The sequence below is a fragment of the Trachemys scripta genome, chromosome 4 (assembly GCF_013100865.1).
Source record: "Trachemys scripta elegans isolate TJP31775 chromosome 4, CAS_Tse_1.0, whole genome shotgun sequence".
NCBI lineage: Eukaryota > Metazoa > Chordata > Testudines > Emydidae > Trachemys > Trachemys scripta.
In genome coordinates this window covers 53,891,082-53,914,396 of record NC_048301.1, presented here as the reverse complement: position 1 = coordinate 53,914,396, position 23,315 = coordinate 53,891,082, and the positions used below count along the sequence as shown (strand labels likewise).

General features: G+C 38.4%; 1 protein-coding gene across 5 annotated transcripts in view; it reads left to right on the top strand.

Annotated features, from left to right (window-relative positions):
• The window catches only part of DPH6 (diphthamine biosynthesis 6), a 350,629-nt gene that overhangs the window by 78,548 nt on the left and 248,766 nt on the right, over nucleotides 1-23,315 (top strand). For all 5 annotated transcript variants that reach the window (XR_004645505.1, XM_034768927.1, XM_034768930.1 and 2 more), the window contains exon 4: nucleotides 17,371-17,444. Coding sequence is in view for 4 of the 5 variants with exons in the window: in XM_034768927.1 (XP_034624818.1) it covers nucleotides 17,371-17,444 (74 nt within the window). In the remaining variant the exon portion in view is untranslated. The remainder of the gene's footprint in view (nucleotides 1-17,370; nucleotides 17,445-23,315) is intronic.

Genomic DNA, 23,315 nt, shown 5'->3' with positions numbered 1-23,315 from the left:
TAAAATCAGGTTTGTTTTTGTTTAAATTGTTTTTAACTAAAAGAGTTAAATGAAATATATATTATTAAAAAAACAAAAATTAAATCGACTATGTCAGCCAGGTCAACATGAGAAACTTAAAATGTTGGTTTAGGATTAGGGTTAGTCCAAAGGAAGAAAATATTCTTTCTACACTGGCAAAAGAAGCTACTGCTGTTTAAAGTGAGATAATCACGTCAACAGTCTCTGAATCCAAGTGCTTAAGTGACTTCCACCAGTTCACTGGTGTGACTTTCTTTAAAACATCATCAGCAAACATATATTTCTTGAATGGTTCTTATTGCCAAACTGGGTCTCTTTTACGGCCTGCTGCCATTACAGGTTTTCCCTTCTAGTGAGAGAATGGTATAGTAGATCTCAAATCAATGAAGGCTACACTCAGAAAAACCTCAAGGCTTCTGGAATATGCTGCTCAAACAGTTTCACTTTTCTTTCTACTGCCTTTTTTCCTCAAAAAGCATTTTATCAAAAAATCCAATTTAAATAAAAAAAAATCCGATTTTTTTGATTTTTTCTAATCATTGATTTTTATCCATCCTATAATCTAGTCTCTCCTCAATCGTCTCTTTGATAAGATAAACAGATTGAGCTCTTTAAGTCTTTACTGTAAGGCGTTTTCTCAACCCTTGAATAATTTTTGTGGCTCTTTTCTGCACCCTCTCCAGTTTTTCAACACCTTGTTAAAACTGCATTCATTGTTCCAATTCCAGTCTCACCAATGACATATACAGAGGTAAAATATCCTCCCTTCTTCACTCACTACTCTCTTGTTCATGTATCGAAGGATCGCATTTGCCTTTTTTTTGCCACAGCATTGCACTGGCAGCTTATGTTGAGTTGCTTATCTGCTCTGACTCCTAAATCCTTTTCAGAGTCACTCCTTTCCAGGATTCAGTGCCCTGTTTTGTTGGTATGGCCTGCATTCCTTGTCCTAGAGGTGTATAACTTCGCATTTGGCTGTATTAAAACACTTTTTATTTGAGAGGGCCCAAGAAGCAATGGCCTCAAGTTGCAAAGGGGAAGAACTAGGTTGGATATTAGGGTAGTGAAGCACTGGAATGGGTTACCTATGGAGGTGGTGGAATCTCCATCCTTTTTTAAAGCCGGGTTTGACAAAGCCCTGGCTGGGATGCTTTAGTTGGTGTTGGTCCTGCTTTGAGCAGGGGATTGGACTAGATCTGAGGTCTCTTCCAACCCTAATATTCTATGATTCTGCGTATATTTCTTAGGTTGCAGATAAATAGTGTGATACTGTCTAATTAAAGAACTGAATCATACAGTCCACTAATATTCTATAATACATATAATGCATGTGCACAAGGGGACAGAGTTAAGATTACATATGCAGCCTTAACATTGGTATTCCATAACATTTTATTCTTAACCATGTCATCTTACCATTATTTTTAACAGTTTTTGTATAGAGTTTTTAGTTTTTGAAAAAAAGTAATAAGATGGAAAACAGGGGAAGAAAAAGCCCTGAAGAGAAGGAACCTAATTCTCCTGTACTTCAAAACTGTGCTGGCTGATACAAATAAATAAATGGCAATAGTGCATGGGAATGCCATGCAATGGAAATACTAAGACACTGAAAATGGTAGGAACTTTCTGCTTGGGGCAATCATTATTTTCTCTTATGGGCCTCTGTTTTGGGGTCTTCAAAATAAAGCACATCTTGAGAGCATCAATACCTAGGCACTAAGGAATGGATGATCTTTTAACTGATTTTTTTTCTTTTAGTAATATAGAAGTCTATTCTGAGACTTTGCTGACAGTGGACCTCTCAAAATCTCTTTCCTGTTATATTTTTTAGCGACAGTTCGATACCATCTTTGATTTAGTGTTTTCTCTGGCATATCAGAACTTACGAAATAGTGTAGTGTAGTTGAAATCAACATAATCAGGGATTCTAGAATGCTTTGAAAACTATAATGCAGAACTGAAGTGTAAGAGTTTGCAAGCCAACTGAATAGTAGTGAAGGTCTTAAAATCCTGTTATTGTAGTAATCAGGCCCTTGACAATATCTTGCATTGTAATTGGTAATACTGCAAATTACTGGTGAACATTGTTCAGAGACTAAAAATGATCTGAATCTTTAATTAATTTAAAATTTTACAACAGTTTAGTGTGACTAAGGCAAGCTTCAACTGGCTATTAATTTCAATTATGAATTTATTTACAGATAATCTATCATACTCCCTTGCCCTTTTAAGATGTTTTCTGAGTTCCATTGTTTTTTGTAAAGCTACTGTATAAATATTCAAGAATATTCAGTATCTGTTTAAACATTAAAAGTAGTTATTGTCTAATTTACTAAGCTGATTTGTCAAGAATACCTTTTTCTCCCAATACATGTTTGGTACGAATGGTGTTTATAGTACACTAGCCCTTTCTTTCTTTCTTTCTTTCTTTCTTTCTTTCTTTCTTTCTTTCTTTCTTTCTTTCTTTCTTTCTTTCTTTCTTTCTTTCTTTCTTTCTTTCTTTCTAACTTTCTTTCTTTCTTTCTTTCTTTCTTTCACAGTTGTATGCAACATTTCTCTAAAGACAGACATTATTAAGGTGGTGAACAATTCTGTTTAGTTATATGCTTATCAGTAACCTTTACTCATAATGTGATATTGTCTGAATGTCTTATTTTGTTCAGCTTTCTCTGGCACTGATGAAGCCTAAGGCTGCTGTTTCTTTGAGTTACTGATAATTTTTTATCTGATTAACTGACACATTTAGTTGAAATCAGACACAGCCCTTAGGCTGGGCATGGATTTAATTTAAGAAGTATCAAAGGTTTGCACTGTGTGCTGTTTAATCATCATGTTTATCAGGCAGAGAAAAATTACCGGAAGGACCATAGGGAGAGGGTTATCTTAAGGAGCAGTAGCTTGGGAAATTGATAATAACTACAAGGTAATTTACTGCTAACTTTTACATTCATTAATATAACATTTCCCACTAATAATTACAGTGCATGTAATACACTAATTAAATTGAAAGCATTATCACTAATTTTCTTCTTGCTGAACTCTGAGAGTGTTGGATAAAGATGTAAAAATGTGAAATTAAAAAAATCCCTTCTGCACTAATACTATTTTAAAGAGAATGTTTTGGTTTATAATAATGTTTTGGTTGATACTTTCATCAGTACGGTATGCCAGAGTGCAGTATATGTAGAGATTTCCTACCACTACTATTCACCACCCTTAAATGAATATCTGTGGCTGAAATAAAAAAAAATGTTAAATTGAAATCACAATGTACAAAATGTAAACTATAAACTGAAATGTAAAAGTAATACATCATCTGTGAACCAGTGTGTCAGAATTACGTGTGTGCATGTGATATAACTACTTTAACAACTGGATAAGGAATAGTCTTGACATTTATGATTTGAGGCCTTTAGAGCAATTGTTTAATAATTTTTATACTACTTTCTACCAGAAGATATTTTAGAGTTAAAATTGATTTATGATGCATGAATCACAATACCTTTGAATTAATATTTATTAAACTATTTTAAAATAATATAATTTAAAATCTATGCAACTTGAAACACGATTTGTAAACCTTATTAAAAATTGTAATTGTTGAGGTCTACATGTTAATCTAGCACTAAGTCTTTAGGGGGATTATCCTTTGTTCATGAATTAAAAGCATTGGGAATATATTAATTGTTATAATGGGAAATCTAATCATAATATACTCATTTCTCCTACAGTGAATAATAAAGCTAATAATACTTACCTTTGTGTACAGCTAAAGTAAAGCCACTGCTGAGCCTTTTACATCATGTTTGATTAATAGATTTTTGTTTAAGACCAGTGATGTGTGTGATTTTTAAAAACTGTCAGACATTGATAACTTTAATGAGGAAAAATACTTTTTAAACATTTCAGTAAAAAAATTAAGTACATTAATTAGCATCCTAGATACATAAGTATATCTGCCTTTCTGGGTATACTGTCTACTCTGGAGATAAGTATGCTGTGAAGTGGTATATCACGGTGGGAATAAGTGTTTTGCGCCCTGTGCAAATTTTCTAAAGAGGAAACAGAATTATTACAATAATAGAGCATTAGTGTACAACTGTATTGGCAAAATAGGTCATGAGTAGAGCTGGTTTGGAACTTTTCAACAACATGTTTTTTTCACTGGAAAATGCTTATTTGTTGAAATTGAAATCTTTTTGTGTGAAAATGTCAGGCTTGACAAATCTTTTGTATGGAAGGTTTCTGTGGTCCAGAATGGAATTTTGCTCTTTCTTTCTTTCTCTGCTTTTTTGTAAACAATTTAGAAAAGTCTCTGGTTCATCCCAAAAAGGAATGGGAAATGTTTTTAAAACTCAAAAATTATCTTGGGATGGGAAAACAGTTGGAATTTTAACCATCTTCTAGAAAAACTAAAATAAAGAAATAAAATCTTTCCCCCTATTGTTTTGCATATTTTTTTCTATTCCCTGTTACTTTGTTATATAAACAGAAAATTTAAAAACCTTTTTTCGAAGCTTTCTTAGGTTTGCTTCCTTGGCTGCTAAATTACTCTTGATGCCAGGGACTCGGTCCAGCAGAGCCCTTTGACTAGTGGGTGGGACTTTGCCTATGCTTAAATTCAAGCATGTGCTAAATTTTCTGCAAGATTGAGGTAAACTAAGTAGGAGGGCAAATTGAGACCAAATGTAGATCAGTTTATGAAAGTTAACACGCAACATAGTTTACTTTTATCCCTGTGTTCCCCTCATCCTCCTTTTTAAAAAAAATAATTTTGTTGTGTAAATTTAGAGCACTTAAGCCTTGAGTCCGGAAAGCACTGAAGCGCATGCCAGTTCAAGAAAGCATAAACAAGTGTTTTTTTCCGAACTGAGGTCTTTATTAGAACCATGTTGTAACAGTGACTTTACTAGGCCTAACAGACACTAAAAACCTAACAGTGATTTGTTTTAGTGCTCTTGGAAGATACCACATGGATAACTGTAGAAGTTGACATTCTCTCTTTAGCTGCAGAATGAATAAATCATGAATATTGGCAGTGTAAGCTTCCACAAAATGCCTGAAGCCTAACCTTGAGATGACCACTCACCCCAACTACAAAATGTCACATTAAGGGCTGCCCATTCAAATAGTAATGTTTAAATAAATGTCATTAAATATTTATTGTGTTTATCAAAGGAAAATATTCAAGGAAGTGGTATAATCTGTACCTACTCTATACTGCCATTTAGATTGGGTCTAATATGGCTTTTATTTTCATCTAATGACAGACATGTAGCCATCAGGATAGCTCTTTTGTTATCACTTTCAGGACAGAGATAACTGACATGTTTAAGAGTGGCACCTGGGCCTTAGTTCCAACTGTTGTGCTTAGGTATTACAGGAGTTTATTAACAATACACGATGAAACATACTATTCCTTTTCACAAAAGGGTTATTCTGAGAGAGAAAAAAGTACTATACAGCGGTTGGGAGCACAGGATTAGATTTCTCAAAACTCTGAATAAATGGGTCTTGAAATGTACCCTAAAGGTTCACACATCTAAGCCATTTTAGTCCAAGGGGTATAGGGTGTATGTATGAGAGCAGAGACTAAAGTTGAAGGCTTCTTATGGAGACTGTTCTTTTACTAGCAACTTCTCCTTTAAATTGAGTGTGTCTTCAGTTTGAGCACCTCTGCTGATTGTAACTGTGGTGGAATGGTGCAATTATACTGAGTGAGAAATCAGCAATATTCAAAAATGTATTATACGTTTGCATGCATAATAAAATATCATCTGCATTTATATATATAGAAACAAACCTATAAAGGTTATCAGTAAGGAAAGAATGTAGTGTCACATATACCACTGCAGCAAATACTGATCCCTCAGTTCATCATACATGACCTATATATTATTTATTTTGGTAAGGAAGGGGAAAGAGTAAGTAGTATGAAAGAGTGTGGAGAGCCGTGTGATTGATGATATGTATAAATATCAAATAAGTTTGTTTTTGAGACAACATTGTTAATGCCCTGTATTCATATATACCATGCAAGGTGGTGTAGTTTTTTTTTAAATTAAATGTAGTTGAGAGTGCAGCTATTCCTCTAGAGACATAGAACTGAAGAGTTAAGGAAAAAAATATCAGTATAATGTTAATCCCAGAGTGCTTAAGTGGTCTTAAATATTATGAGTCTGTTTTCCGAAATATGCGAACGTGCATCCTGTGTTGAGGATATGGATATAAAATAGTGTAAGTGTTCTTATGGCAAATTAAATGGGAATTTTCCATGGGAGATGGGAAAATGCATATTGGAAACACCTCTGAATGCTGCTTTCAAGGCAGCTGCTATAGCTGAACACTTTTGAACACTATTTATTTCTGTAGATAAAGACTATATTAGTTAGTTGTATAATTCTTTGAATTTTTCTGTAAAAGCCCTGAAAATGTCACTTTACCTTATTAGCAAGAAAAAAAAAACCATTATTGAAAAAGTATAATAAAGGGCTTCAGATCCCTGTTGTATTTCATACTGTATTGGTTGCAGTGTGTGTGACTTTATTGTGTTGTAAAACAGATAAAATCCTCAAACTGAAAAATATGCAGATTTAGAGTAACTATAGAAATTCACAAATGATATACGTTCAAAAGCTTGTGTCTGACCAACAGCAGTTGGTCCAATAAAAGATATTACCACACCCATGTTGTCTCTCTATAGAATTTCATTGTAATTTAGTCGCTGCATAAGGTAAAGTATCTACACACAATGTTTTTCTTTTGGTAATGTAAAACAGCACATAAATGATTATCATAATTATTTAATCAGTCACCGTGCTGAGACTGTGTCAAGCTCTCTACTTAATCAGACAGCTCTGGGTGTCAGCCTTTGTGAGTTTTTAAAATGCTTTATATTGTTGATACTCAGTGAAACATTAAAAAAATAATCCCTTGAGAAATCTCTTTCAAATAAATAAAAGTAAAATTTTTGAGTCTAGCTCCTTAAACCTCAGTAGTTTAAAGCTTCAATCATCTATTTACTTTCCATATGACATAATGTTCTAAGAATTCGCTTCTACCAGTTTGGACCTGATTGGTATTTGCCAAAGGGTAAAATTCAAAGATTTAAGAAAGGAAATCCAGTGTTGCTAATGACCACAGAAATTACTTGCATGACTAAATTGTATTCCCAAAAGTTCAGCTTTGTCTTTGCAATCGGTGACAGATCAAAACGTTATTTTTATGAAGTCTCTCTGTTGAAAAGCCTCTTTGGTGAAAAACAATTCTTTGATTCAGCAGAAGAAACTTTTTTTTTTCTGAAAAGAAGGAAATTAACAAGTTTTTTTATTTTACTGTGGTAAAGACTTCTTTCAAACAAACAAACAGTCCCCTTGTTTATAAATATATACAACATACATTTTTTATCTGTACAGCATCGTGTCATCTAACAACTTACCAGCGGTCATTGTGGATACTCCATCACTGACCATTTTTAAATCAAGATTAGATGTTTTTCTAAGAAGTATGCTCTAGGAATTATTTTGGGGAAGTTTTATGGACAGTTTGTACCAGCGGTCACGGTAGATGATCAAAACAGTCCCTTCTGGCCTTGGAATCTATAAATCTGTGAATGTCAAATAATTTACTTTCCACCTGTTCTTTTGAAACACCTGATTGTGAGACTTAATTTATATCTAGGACTAATTTTGTAACTCAGCCTGCTAGCAATGGATGCAGTATAATACTACAATTGAGGACAATGTTTCAGTTTCTGGTTGTGTTACCAGTAGCTGGTTATGCTTGTTACAGACATGATGATCATTTATAAGCTGGCTCTTCATTAGATTAGGCAGGGATGGTGATCATCATAATTTCCTAGGGAGTGTAAGAGAATTTAGCATTATTTACTGCATAATATCAATTAACGATGCTACAGAAGAATTCAACTCCAACAAAAAATACTGAAATGCCTTCTAATATGGTAAAAGTAATGATATCTGATATGACTTGGATCTGAAGTATGTAGAAAACTGGTGATGGGCATGCAATGTGTAAATTAAAGATTGTTTATGGTGTGACAATAGTTTTTTAACTTAAGGCACAACTTTGCAAGGTGCTCAGCACTCTGGTCTTGATCCATCAAAATTTAAGTGAAGTCAAAAGGACTACTTCAATGCTTAAAATTAGCAAGTGCCTCAGTGCTTTGATTAAACGAGGCAGAGAGCTCAGCGTGTTGCAGGATCAAGCCTTTATTTGGCTCTGATAAAGCTATGCATTCTAGTGTTCATATACATTTATATTCTTCAAAACATGTAAAATAGTGGATGCTACATCTAATTTGCAAACCCACTAATGCATAGAATACTCTTTAAGAGTCAATTAATTAGTGCACTACTGGAATCCTTAAAAGTAAGGTCTGGTTAGACCTTGCTTTAATTTTCAGAATGTAATGCTATATTATTGGACATCTTCAACTAATCATTTAATAAGGAAAAATTTACTGTTCTGCTAAGTAATTGAAACATCTGTGTGTTTCTTCATTCATGCTCTCCCAGCTTGTGATCAGATCTGCTTTACTACACATTTGAAATTCATTCAATCAAAATTATGTTTGAAAAACAAATAAATAGGGATGGCATGATCTCTACTACTTTTATTCGAAGTTGAAACTTTGTTGGTTTATACCATCACAGCTTGGTCTTTTTTAGGTGATTACCTTTAGGACCAAATCCTCCTCTCAGATGTGATCCATTACACACCAAAAATGAATCATATTGAATTAATTGACTTCTGTTTTAGTTCAGTGCCTAGAAACTACAGTGTTGGTTGCCTGCAAAGTATGTACACCTAGTTATTCTCAAAGTATTTCATAGTGTGGAACACAGGGGTAGATCATTTTTCCTGCTATTCATATTTGCAGGGATGCAGAACATGTCTGTGGCAGTTACAGTAATTGCTTCCATAGAAAAGTAATGTTAGGAAAGGATTTGAATTTTTAGCTGTCTTTAATGTGATATGTGTTTGTCCTTTTCGAAAGACACTACTCATATTTTCGATTTTTGCTATTCACTGCAGCATGTTCTTCTTTTCTTCATTTCTCCTGTCTTCCTGTTGCTAGGTCCTTGTCTTCCTCTGCATGTACTTACCTGTTATTTGGCTCCCCTTAACATGCTGCTCAGTCACCTTTTCCCCTCCTGTCTCTCAGCTACCCTAGATATAGTTACTAGTTGCATCATTTCTTTTTCCCATGGACATTCCTTTCCCACTGATAGGTCTTTACAGTGAAGAGCCCAGAGGTCTATAGAGACAGCTGGAAACAAGGAGAGAAGTCAGAACCCTGTGACCAGCTATCTATTGACATACTACCAGCCAGTGTTCTATGGACCAACCAATGAGACAGAATAATTTGCAAACCAGCCAGTTAGATAGATAGACCTTGTCTTGAATAGTGATATTATTGTGTATTTGAATGGAAGATCAAACTCCTGAGTGTGGTTCTGGGGGCATGGATCAGTGTTCACGTCACACTCCCCATCATTACCCTGCCCAAGCTGGGGAAGCTAATGATCCAATCAGCGGACCAAATTCGGTGATAAATTTTGGTCGCATGCCACCTGAAGCATGTTGCACATACGCGAAGAAGTAGTGTGGTTCTTTTTCTGATTCCTATCATGTCTTTAAGTTTTGATTTAGCTTCAGTTTCAGTGCTGCTAGGTGAATATGGAATAATAGCATTGCAGATCCAAGCAGTAGTCAGTATTTAAATTATAACTAGAACCAATTTTAATTTTCTTTTTGAACTTTGGGGTTTTTTTTGTTTTAAATATAGCCCTCATACTTCATCTGTTCTTTACTATAAGATAAGAAAAAATAGGTACACAAAAGACATGGAATTGTTAATATTTATTACATTTTCTGTATGTCTTCTGTGTTCCATATTAGTAAAAAAATATTATACCATTAATAATATCCATATTTAATTACAGTTTGCTGAGGAAAAATGACTGGTGCTGTAAAATTGCCTACTGGATAAAATTATTGCTCTTCAGTATATTTTATCATTGGGAAGGATGCAAGATGGAACTTAATCTAAATTCTAATTGACTAGTCAACAACAAATGACAAAAGTAGATTCTGCATTTGCACAATACATAAAACAAAAATAGCAAATTAATGTAATAAACTCTCACAGTGATGTAAAATCATTCATAACAGGAGAAAGGATTGTAGGACTTGATTCTGAGTAATGCTGGGCATCTGCAGTTCCTTTTTACTTCAGTGGATGCTCCACACCAGTTAGGATCAGGACCTTGGTCCTTTATAAATAAGTCATGCAGACGGGACTAGATAAAGTCAGATTACCCACCAAGTGTCATTAGTTATCAGCATATTTGTTTAAGGTGTTAATCTCCTCTCACATTGGCAGCTTCACAGCTAGATTTGCCCTATAAGATGCACATGCAGCTCCTGTGAAGGAACGTTTTGGGGATGCTGTGAAACTGAAGAAAATCTGAGTGACTTAAATTGCACATGCATGGGCAGTTGTAAAAGTCAACCAAAAAAATAGAGCCAAATTTTATTGACTACAGTGGAATTAGGCCAGCAGAAAATTTGATTCATAATGAAGTTTAATTTCCTGCCTACTTCATACTGATCGATTGGGAATACAATATATGTAAGTCACTTATTTTTAGCATGTCCATTGCATTCTGATCTGATAATGGCCACGTTCATTCTCTTCTCTATCAATAAATTCCATATCTTAGGGACCTCTTCCCCCAGCAGTCAAAAGGGCGTTGTGGTCAATTAAAGGACTTTGAATTGGATCTGGAATTGAATGAGTAGCCACTATTATGTGTATTAGCAGCAGTGTGATATACACATAAGCTTGCTTGGCTTTGGAGAAGGCTTGCTGAATGCTGTACAGACTGGAGTGTTTATGTGGCCTTCACTTTCAGCCACCAGTAGAGTGGGTTGTAGTTGCTTAATCTGAAGTCTGTGAAGAGGATCACAATGGCAAGGCCTTTTATGAGAAGAATGGGCATAGTCTCCTGCAGGTGGAAGAAGACATTCTTCTTTCCCTCACTTGCTAATGTTTCCAGAGGAAGGGATGAATCCAGTAAGATTCTAAGGCCTGGGCTACACTAGTGGGGGGGTTTCGTTATTCACGTAGCTGAAGTCGAAGTATCTTAGTTTGACTTACCTGGCCATCCTCATGGCGGGGAGTCGACCCCCGCGGCTCCCCCGTTGACTCCGCTTACTCCTCCTGCCGGGGTGGAGTACAGGCATCAATTCGGGGATTGATTTATCGTGTATAGACGAGACGGGATAAATCAATCCCCCATACATCGAACACTACCCGCTGATCCAGTGAGTAGTATAGATGTACCCTAAGAGTGATGATTGGAGGGCTGACACCCTCACTGAGGTTAGTGATCTAGCCAGTTCTTTGAAGCATTTTCCATGCTTCATTTCTCTCTTATCTCAGAGGATTTTTGGGCCTACTTGCAGCATCTTACTGCCCTCACTCAGGTGTTTATTTCTCTTAAACACTAGGCCATCTAGATAACTACGCTGGTGGCAAGTGCTGAGAGAGAATCATAAGGCTAGGTGGCATTGGAGTAAACCATATCTCATGACTTCTCCAAGCAGCCTCACATAGCATAGGTGCTAAAAGAGAGAGAAAGTGGAAGGGATCATGACTTTTGGGGCTGCCCATCATGACTCTGGGATCTGTCCCAGAAAAGTGAGTGAAGCCAACTTAGTTGGACTGCACTCTTCTACTAGGACTTTTATGTGAATCAGCAGTGCATTCTGAGTGTCTGTGTTGCAGACTGCTGACAAAAGGGTATTGATGTTTGTCACCTGTCTGTAGCAGTAAAGAAATTATTCATAAACTCTTCCAACATCCTCTTGTCTTGTGTACCGATATAATTGCGAAAGAGATTTAGTGGTCTTAGTTTTGACTCCAGCGTCCGTACTGGGAGCAAACCTGTTGAGAAGGTGCTGGTAGCCAAAGTCGTTTGTTTCTTGAGAACTGGCCAGGTTATAATTTCGTCTCTCTGGGTGTGTATTCAAAGCCATATCTGCTCACATTACTGAAAAGATTCTATTCAGATGTAAAAGAGAGAGGAATTTCAGTCAACTACAGTTCCTTAAATTTACAGTTAAACACGTGTGATGTAAAAAGTTACTATGCTACAATTTGTGCAGTTTAGAATGTCTGTCTATGCTTCTGAATTTTTGAGTCTTCTTAGCAAGGTAGATAAAAATCAGTGATTTAAAAAATAAATGAAAAAATCAGATTTTTTTATTTAAATCGGATTTTTTTGATAAAATGCTTTTTGAGGGGAAAAAACCTGTCTGAAGATACATTATAGCTCAAAGATCTCTCATATCTCATCATAGAATAGGGATTATAAATTCAAATTCTATAGTATGAGACAATATATTCATGTAATGTTTAAGAAAAATTTTGTAAATGAGTTCCAATAGTTCATGGATTAGGGAACCAATTTTATGGGGCTCCAGAGGCCTCTGTATAGATTATTTAGATTAATCTTTCTATTATCCAATGGGACTCAGTGCTTAGTCTAAGAGATACCATCAGAGATGCTTAGTTTTGCAGTTCTCAAACTGTGGATTTGCGTCTCCAGAGATAACATGCTTGTTAACAGCAAAAATGTTTTAAAATAAATAAATAAATAAATAAATAGAGGTGAAAAATAACAGACCTCAACCCTATTGTTGCTCTGCAAATTTCTGTACACAGAGTCAATCCCTTACCTCTCTCTAAAAGTGCAGAGTTTCGAAAAGTTCAATGAATAGAAGATTGTTGGGGGTGGAATAGATCTGGACAAGGAGAAGAAGTCTGGAGATAAATGTGAGAAGGGAGGGAAAGGGAGTAGAAAGAAAAGTGAAACTGTTTGAGCAGCATATTCCAGAAGTCTTGAGGTCTTTCTGAGTGTAGCCTTCACTGATTTGAGATCTTAGGGTTACCATATGTCCTCTTTTTCCCGGACATGTCCGGCTTTTCGGCAGTCAAACCCCCGTCCGGGGGAATTGCCAAAAAGCCGAACGTGTCCGGGAAAATGGCGGCTCTGCTCCTCCCCGACTCTTCGGCTCTGTTTAAGAGCTGGGCTGCCCGAGCGCTACTGGCTTCGGGCAGCCCCCGTGCCTCCAGATCCTGCGCCCCCAGCCGGGCACTTCCCCTCCCGGGCTCCAACAAGAATGCACTTTTATGTAGAAATCCACGATTAAATCAAATCCACACTGCTTCTTAGAGTCTCTCAAAGTGATGTTCTCTGACAATTGACCAGGTAAATATGACACTGTGGGGCTTAAATTAATATTTTTAATTTGCTCTGATTACAAGTAAAAAGATATTGGGATTTATATAACTACAAATCTGAGATCTGAAAGTAAATCTCTTCTTTTTCTGGTTCATACATCATCACTAGTAAAAGGTTTTATGGCCCCAAATTTGCCCTCATTCACATTTATGCAACACCATTGCCTTTAACGTAGTTAACAATTCTGTTGATGTTACATGAGATCAGTTCACTTTCTTTTAGCTAAGTTGTTTTTCAGGGATCACTATAGTGAGCAGATATGACTTTGAACACACATAGGGATTCGATTTGTTGAGGGAAAAGATGCGGTTGTAGTAATTTTTCTAATATCTGAACTTTAAAGTTTAGTAAACTTTTCTTGATCTCTTATATTGATAATCTGAGTATTTTCAGACCCAGTCCCATGTCTGACTAAGCAGGTCGTATACTCCCAGTTTATTTACAGCACGTTTTCTGACAGCCTTATAATTCCTCACACTGTACAGTTTGTACAGTGCCTAACACAAGGGGGTCCTGGTCCATGACTAGGACTCCTAGATGCTATGGTAATACTGTACTACTTCTTCTAATGGTACAGAAACGTGGTTACCTTGAAACGTCTGTCATCAATAATCCAAAATGTATTCTATTATTCTATAAGGCACTAGTAACTGCTTAAATGTTTCCATTACTAGTAGTCTGCTGTATTGGATTAAGGGAAATGTTTCAGTTAAAAACATGGTACTCTTAGAAATGGTCACTGAAAACTTTAAGAATATTAATGAAAATGGAAAACTCTCACTTCACAACATACGATGATTTTCATAAAATAATGGCACATGCAAAAACAGAAAATCTGGTTGTAAATGTGGTAATGCGCAACATGAATTATAGTGGCATCATTCACATTTTGTTCAGTAGGTCATTGATCTGTTAATACTCCTTGGATGTGTATAAGGCATAAGCATGAAGGCTAAGTGAACTTAAATCTTTTGAGAAGTGCATTAATATACTTAAACTTCAATACTTATTCCATGGTTAGCCTAATTTATAACTAATTAATGCTAATGCGAAGCATATACCATTTACATAAAGTGCAAATATACAGAATAATACTTAGCTGCTGTACCTAACAAAGTTGTTATGGGGATAATTAAATAGTTTTATAAAGTGCTTTGAACCTGACTGTGCTATATACAGTAAGTAGGATTGCCAGCTTTCTAATTGCACAAAACGCAACACCCCCACCCCTTCCCAAGGCCCCTGCCTCACCCTTCTCCGAGGCCCCGCCCCACTTGCTCCATCCCCGTCCCTCCATTGCTCGCTATCCCCCACCCTCACTCACTTTCACTGGGCTGGGGCAGGGGGTTGGCGTGTGGGAGGGGGCTCTGGCTGGGGGTGCGGGCATGAGGGTGGGGCTGGGGATGAGGGTATTGGGGTGCGGGAGAGGGCTCTGGGCTGGGGCAGGGGGTTGGGGTATGGGGGGTATGGGCTCTGGACAGGGGGTGCGGGCTCCAGGTGTGGCCGGAAATTAGAGGTTCACGATGTGGGAGAGGGCTCCCAGCTGGGGCAGGGGACTGGAGTGCGGACTCCAGCTGGGGGGATGGGCTCTGGGGATGAAGGGTTTGGGGTAGAGGAAGGGACTGGGGCAGGGTGTTGGGAGTTTGGGTGTGGGAGGAACTCCGGGGGTGAGGCAGGGGGTTGGAGTGGAGGAGGGGGGGCGGCATCCCTGCGGTGCTTACTGTGGTGCCCAGCCAATGGTCATGTTTCCTGCCAATGGGAGCTGCAGAGCCGGCTCTCGGGGAGGGGGCAGCACGTGGAGCCTCCCTGGCTGCACATGTGCCTAGGGGCTGCAGGGGCCTGGTGGCCATTTCTGGGAGCCACGCAGCGCTAGGGCAGGGAGCCTGCCTTAGCCCCGGCTCCCGCTGCGCCGCCGACCGTACTTTTTACGGCCCGGTCAGCAGTGGCGACTGGAGCGCCAGGGTTCCTTTTCGACTGGGCATTCTGGTCCAAAACTGGACGCCTGGCAACCCTATATATAAGCGCTACTAGTATTACTAAGAGCAGTACAAGTATCTCACATATCAAAGACAAACAGAACAAAGAAATACTTGAGAAAAGCTTTCAAATGTATAGTATACACGTTAAGTAGACCCAACAAGGCTCCCTGGAAAAGTATGAAAAGAATTCTATTCAGAGACAATTCTGCTTAGCTTGATCTTAGCTTGATTACTCTTTTTCTTTTAAAATATAATAACGGACTGGGTGGGCAAGGGAAGTGCAATGGATGTAATTTATCTGTATTTTTAAACGTTCTTTGACTTAGTATCGTACAGAAATCTCAAAGAGAAGCAGGAGGAGTATTGTCTGGATAATAATATCAATGGATAATGAACTGCTGACAGATAAGATATCATAACTTATTATCAATAGTATTACTTAAGAATGTGCAGAGACATCAAGTGGAATCCCACATAGAGCTTGGTATTGAGATCAGTATTATTCAACATTCATTAATGACCTGAAGGAGAATGTAAATTCAACAGTGATCAAATTTGCAGATGATACAGCTAGGAGTTATGACAAATAGAATGGATTTGCAATCAAAAATACAGTTGGATATGAACAACTTGGGAATTTGGTTGGACTGGTATGAGATGAGAATTAATGTAAAGAAATATAAAATGATACACTAAGGAAAGGATAATGCAGCACAGGGAATTGTTATCTAAAAATAGTTATGAAGCAAGTGACTTGGGGGGTAATACTGATAAGGAACTGACTATGAGTTTTCAATTGAATGTCATGACAAAAAAGATGAATTTCATTCTGAGATACATATATGCATAGGTATATAGATGAAAGTTTTGTGAGAAAGTCTTGCTGCAAACTTCAGAGGTTTGGTACAAGACAGTGTAACCTCAGAGGAGAAATGACACCTTAAAACCATGATCAGCCATGGCAGGAAAACTAATTCAGCTCAAGTGAGTTTTATTGGGTGAAAATTTATGAAAAAAAATAATGCTACTTCTGTTCCAGTATATTGGTTCTGATTTGAACTCAAGATAAAAAAACAAAAAACAGATGCTTCCCATGAATCATTTAAAAAGTACATTCATTTTAAAATGTAATGTTTCTACTATATTTGCAAAAAGAGAATATCAGCTTAAGTAATTAAAAACAGAAACAATGATCATATGGGAAAACAACCCAGAAAATCTGTTTTATAACAGAAGCTATCAAAGTCAACAGTTGCTCACAGTTACCACAGATATCTACTGTTCTGTGTATGGGAAAAACATCATAATCTCACACTCCACTCTGTCATAAACGTTGGCAAATAGTGTTTAATGGTGATCACTGTATCTTGATAAGATTTGTTTGTTGATGGAATGATTTTCCTTAGGGTGACAGAGGCCTGTGTTAAGGAAAAGTAGTAACTGGCTGTATAGTTTTTCCCAGGTTGCAGAGGTTCATTGTTGTGGCATAGGACCTTGTATGGGAGAAGAGCAAAGAATTTAAAGTAGAGAAAAATCATTAGGAATCCTCAGAGACTTTCTCTGTGGTGCAAAACATCCCAGCATAGATTGTAGGAGGGAGGAACATAATAAGCCTTCATTTGCCCTTCTAGGGGCAAAATGGCAAATACTGCCTTTCTCCTGTTGGAATGAAGGGTACCAGGCATAATGGAACCAGAGCAGCTATACTGAATGGTGGTAGGAATTTTAGGAACAGGGAGCAGGGTAGGGTCTGATGCTTTGCAGATACACTGGACATTTCCTTTGTAGAGTAGTGGTACTAAGGTAGCAGAGTACTGTTCCCTCTGAGGTTGGAGTAGTATCCACGGAGCAGATCGGCCTCGCAGCCTACTCTTTTCTTTTTTTTTTTTTAAATACTAGGTACTGAGAAAAGGATCCATCCTTTCTGGTTGGTTTTCAAAGTGAAGTACTATGTATTTCTGAATCTCCAGTCTGCCGATGAGTATGTGCATTAACATATCTGTAACACTACTATTCCTTTTTTTTCCCCCCCAAAGGACAAGGAAGGAGTGGAAGGTGTCTCTGTAGGAGCCATTCTTTCTGACTATCAACGAGTTCGAGTGGAAGATGTGTAAGAAAATATTCTTGAGAAGTTACTTATAAACTTAAAAAAGATTTTTTTGTCAGTGATGTGAACAAAACCAGCGAAAAGTCTGTAGTATAGAACAGAAACAGGTGCTTTTATTCCATTTTCTAAGATACCCGATTCGTAAAACATACTAACTGAAAGCACTGTGCTTTTCACTTTGTATGTATATCTTCCATGTATACCAGTAGTGAAATTATAGTACATGGATTTGATGGAGTCTATAGCAGGGGCGGGGAAACTTTTTGTCCTGAGGGCCGCATCGGGTTCCGTAAATTGTATGGAGGGCCGGTTAGGGGAGGGAGTCGTGGCCCGGCCCCCACCTCCTATCTGCCCCCCAGGACTCTGGCCCCATCCAACCCCCCTCCTTCCTGACTTCCCCCCTGGGATCCCTGCCCCCATTCAACCCCCTGTTCCCTCCCTGACCCATATCCAGAGCTCCGCCCTCTGACCACCACCCCGAACTCTCCTGCCCTCTATCCAACTCCCCCCCCCCCCCGCTCTGTGCCCCCTTACTGCGCTGCCTGGAGCATCGGTGGCAGGAGGCGCTACAGCCGCGCCACCCGGCTGGAGCCGGTCCATGCTGCCACCATTGCCACCATGCAGCACAGAGCACTGGGTCAGGCCGGGCTTTGCAGCTGCGCTGTCCCAGGAGCTCACAGCCCCGCCGTCCAGTGCATTGCGCTGGCAGCGAAGTGAGCGAGCTGAGGCTGTGGGGGAGGGGAAATAGCAAGGGAAGGGCCGGGGGTGAGCCTCCCGGGCCAGGAGCTCGGGGGCTGGGCAGGACAGTCCTGCGGGCCGTAGTTTGCCCACCTCTGTTCTACAGGCTTCTTTTTGTCTAATCCTGGATCCATTGAAATTGTTGAGAGTTTTGGCATTGATATAATGGGAGAGGTATTGGGCCATTTACTTCCACTGACCTTTCTCAGTTTCAGCTGGAGGATCCAGTAGTCCAAGGGAACAATAGATTCACTGCTCAATTCCAAAATCTAGAATTGATCAAAATAATCTGGTGGTCACTAGTTGACATTTTTCAACTGAAATTTCCAGTAAGGACAGGAAATAAAAATGAACAATAATAAATATAACTTTGACCCACAAGAGTCTGAAAACAAAGATATATTGTAGAACATACAAAGCTCATCCACTGATTCATCCTACTTTCCCCAAAACCAGCTGAATCTAGCATCTCCTGAAAGATGATCAGGAATTAATAGAACAAGCACCATAGCTTTTTCAATTAATAAAATAGATGTGACACCTGATATTGGCTGTACTTCCTTTTGAAGACAAGCCAAAACTTACCAAAGTCTGTCACAGAAGAAGTTTGTTTAATAATAATTATAAAAAAATCATTAAGCAGCAGCTTGCATTTCTCATTTGTAGTGAGAAGATTCTTTTAATGTGGGTGTACCATACTCCCTCTTCTGAGAGTTTCAACAAAGATTGAATGTATCAAGATACACTTGCAAATATACACACCCTAGCAACATGCAGAAGACTTTTTGTGCTTTGTTGGGCTTTTAGAAAGTCTATTTTCAAATACAACTCTTGGAGCTTTGGAAACCTTAACATGAGGCTCAGAGTTTCAGGTGAAGTGACGGGTAGGATTTAGGTCAAAATGTCTGCCTCCATGGCTGCAGAGAAATCAAATGCTAGCTCTTCCCTGGTTAAATTTAGGCTAATGAAAAATCATTGATATGCTAAAGTGCAGTTAGTATAATCCATTTAGTCGCACAGCTTGTCCTATGCATCCATGTCATCCTGGGTGGTGAATACTAGTGGGCTAGTTGTGATTGTCAGTGCCTCTATTAGGGAGGGAAGGCTGCCAATTTCTCTTAGAGAAGCTGTGGTGTGTCCTATACACAAGAAAACACTACTTGAGGCTTACTGTGTTTTCAGTATGCTGATGGCACTCCGTGCAGTTATTCCTGATACAGCCAGTGTCTGAGGGAGACTTAGTATGCATGAGAACTGGTTGGCTGAAGCTCAGATGGGATAAGAATGACATGATTCAGATAGATTGGGGGAAGCAATTGGATGAGATATCCAGATTGATAGTCCAGTGAAGGAGGTGAGTTGGTGCCATATATTACATGGGTTCTCAATCTATGGGGTTGTGCTAGCTCTCCGGCTGCTGTTGGATGATGATACAGCAACAGCATCCAGGATGCTTTTTACCATTTGAGTCTGACCAAGAGACTTCAACCATTTCTTTTGGGTGAGGACCTAACTATTATGATCTGTGCCTTTGCCGCCTAAAGACTGGATTACTGCAATACACTTTACATGAGGATATACTTTAGGTCAAACCAGAAATTTAAGCTAGTGCAGAATGCATCTATTAAACAGTGCTCTGAGGTTGCAGCATGTGTCACCAGTGCTGCATAATGTGCATGGCTATATAGTGGGTTCCATATTGAATTTAAGGTATTAGTTTTGATTTATTAAGCCCTAAATGATGTGGAACTTTTCTACCTTAAAGTCCACCTCTTCTCATACCATACTGCCACAGTTGCTGAGACACTCAGTGAAAGTACTTGAATCTCCCTTAATTTGGCTGGTGAGAGGGCCTTCCCCATGCAGGGCCCTCAGCTTTGGAACAAGCTTCTTTACTAGTCTGAAATATGCTGGGTATGTTGGCCTTTGGGGCATGCTGCAAGGTGCATCTATTTGTATGAGCTTCTGCAGAGGTAGTCTTTTCAGGGGAATCAGATATGTGGGTGGTAAAGTTAATTCTGTGTTCCTCAGGTTGTTTAAATTTTTGTTTTTGTAATTTACGGGAGGAATGCCTAGAGCCTTGGATAGGGGCCTCTTTTTATTTTTATGAATTTAAATAAATACAATTCTAGTGGTTTCATGACTAACTCACAAGTAGGATGGTTTAAAAAAAAAGGTTCTAGGGAGACATTCCTTTTTGCAAACCAGAGAAAAATAAGAACTGCATTACATTCCTATAAAAATCACTATTTATTAATAATACAGACTTCATGAAGATCATCCAATTTTCCTTCTTCATGAAGGAGGAACTGGGAGTTTAGGATACCTAAGTCTATGTAAAAGTACTCAGTGTGAATGCTTGACTTATACAAACTAAGTAGTATTTTCCCCTGTCATAAGATAATTTAAGGAAATTTTAAAAGCTAAAGAAATTCTAAGAAAAACAGACTATAGAATTCTGACTCCACATTCAATCTGGGAATATCAGAATCCTTATCTGTCCAGTACATAATATAATAACCTATTTGTGAAGCCCACAACATTTTAAAATTAAAATCCTATACTTCACTCTATATCTGTGTCAGTCAAATTAGGTCATTAAATAACTCTGCTCTACAGCCAAAATGCTTCTGAAATAAATGTAGTCAAACTTTACTAATTCTGCGTCACTGAGAACGAAAATGATGCTTAAAATTGTTGATTGGCTCTAGTTTTCAAGATATGCTTTTGGGTCAGTATATACGACCCTGGACTTGGAAATGGCGGAGGATAAGTGAGTTATAAAGGGAAGGGATCTCAATTTAAACCAGAAATGACTAAAATACATCTTTGACTGGATCTATGAATAAATCTGTGACTGGCTTTGGACAGTACTTGCTTTTTAGGCAAAACAATGAATGATGCAATCTGAAGCTGGTATAGCGTCATACATGATATGAATTGCATCATGTTATTCCTAGAAGTCATGGATGATGCAATCATAACGAAGCTTACATCACTCTGCTGAACAAATTGCCCTATATCAGCTCTAGAAATCATACAGTGTCGAGCTCTCTTATTTGTCAGTGTTTGATTTTGCAAAGGGACACATTTCTGTTTAGCCAAAGTGAGCAGAGATGCCTCGTACTTGTGTGAACAGTGCAGATAACTTCTGCTATGTTTGTGGTGAAGTGACTTTTGCATCACAAAAGCGCAGTATAACCACTATGGTTAAGAAAGCCTATCACCTTTATTTTGTCTGCAAAATTGGAGATCAGGACAAGAGGTGGGCCCCACACATATGCTGCAACACTTGTGAAAGAAATCTTCGCCAGTGGTTGAACAGGGAAAGGAAATCTATGCCTTTTGCAGTGCCAATGATTTGGAGAGAGCCAACAGATCATACCAGCAATTGTTACTTCTGCATGGTCCCTCCAGTTGGGAAAGGTGTGTCAAAGAAGAAAAAGTGGACTGTGCATTATCCAAACATTCCATCAGCTATACGCCCAGTACCCCACGGAGAAGGACTGCCGGTTCCTGATGCACCAGAATCATTCTCACTTGAGTCAGACGAGGAAGAGGATGAAACTTCTGGTCCTGAACCATCAATGTCACAGGACCCACATTTTCTCCCATCCTCCTCCTCTGAACCACACCTCATAACACAAGGTGAACTGAATGACCTTGTCAGGGATTTGGAACTACCCAAGAGTAAGGTAGAGCTGTTGGGCTCCAGACTACAGCAGTGGAATCTCCTGGCAGGTGATGTTAGGGTTTCCATGTTCCGTGACCGTCAAAAGGATCTTGTCCCATTCTTCTTCATGGAAGGTGAGCTTGTAGCTTGCAACAACATGGATGGTGTGATGGCAGCCCTCAACATCATTCACGATCCAGATGAGTGGAGACTGTTCATTGATTCATCGAAGACGAGTCTTAAACCTGTTTTACTGCATAATGGCAATGGTCATGCAGTCCATCTGAAGGAAACCTATGACAACATGAAACAACTTTTGAGGTGCATAAACTATGACCAACATCAGTTGCAGCTTTGTGGCGATTTGAACGTTGTTGCTCTCTTGCTTGGTCTGCAGACTGGATACACAAAGTACTGCTGTTTTCTCTGTGAATGGGATAGTCGTGCAAGAGATTCCCACTACATCAAGAAAGATTGGCCACTCTGACAGTCATTGGAGCCTGGGAGGAAAAATATTCTGCGTCCACCACTTGTTGAATCAAGGAAGATTTTGTTACCACCCTTACACATCAAGCTGGGTCTGATGAAGAACTTTGTCAAGGCCATTGACAAAACACAAGCAGCTTTCAAGTACCTCCGTGGAAAATGTCCAAGGTTAAGTGATGCTAAGATAAAGGAAGGTGTCTTTGTTGGTCCTCAGATTCGTGAACTTCTTCGAGATGATGCATTTGACCATGCACTGCGTAGCCAGGAAAAGACGGCACAGAAAGCCTTCCAGTTAGTGGCAATAAATTTTCTCGGAAACAACAGTCAGACACCTACAGGTTGTTGGTGGAAAACCTCCTCAAGGCATACAAAAGGCTTGGTTGCAACATGTCACTAAAGATCCATTTTTTGCACTCTCATCTAGATTTTTTTCCACCGAACTGCAGAGCAGTGAGCAACGAGCACGGCGAGCGATTTCACCAGGACATTGCAACAATGGAGAAACGCTATCAGGGCAAATGCAGCCCATCAATGCTTGCAGACTATTGCTGGACAGTGATAAGAGATGCCCCATTTAATGAATACAAGAGACAAGCCAAGAAGCGCCGAATAGACACTGAATAGGACTAAACTATGTGCATAATAGTTTTTTGCCTTTTGTTTCATAATAAATTTTATTTATATAACCCTTTTGCTGATTTTTAAAGTGTTACATAAACAGGACAGGTGAAATATTATCATGTAAAGCAACCATAAACACATGAAAAGACCTAGGTTTACAATTTATGATTAAAATTCTACTATCTACACAGTACACATAGACATAAAATATCTTAAATATCTTAGAAACCGTAGCCAATCAGTTGTTTTAATTGTCATATTTGAATTCCGCACATCAAAATACATAATAAATAGCACATTTTATCTCTGAAGCAGACGACTTCTCCAAAATTGTAGACCAGTGTAATTGCTTGCTA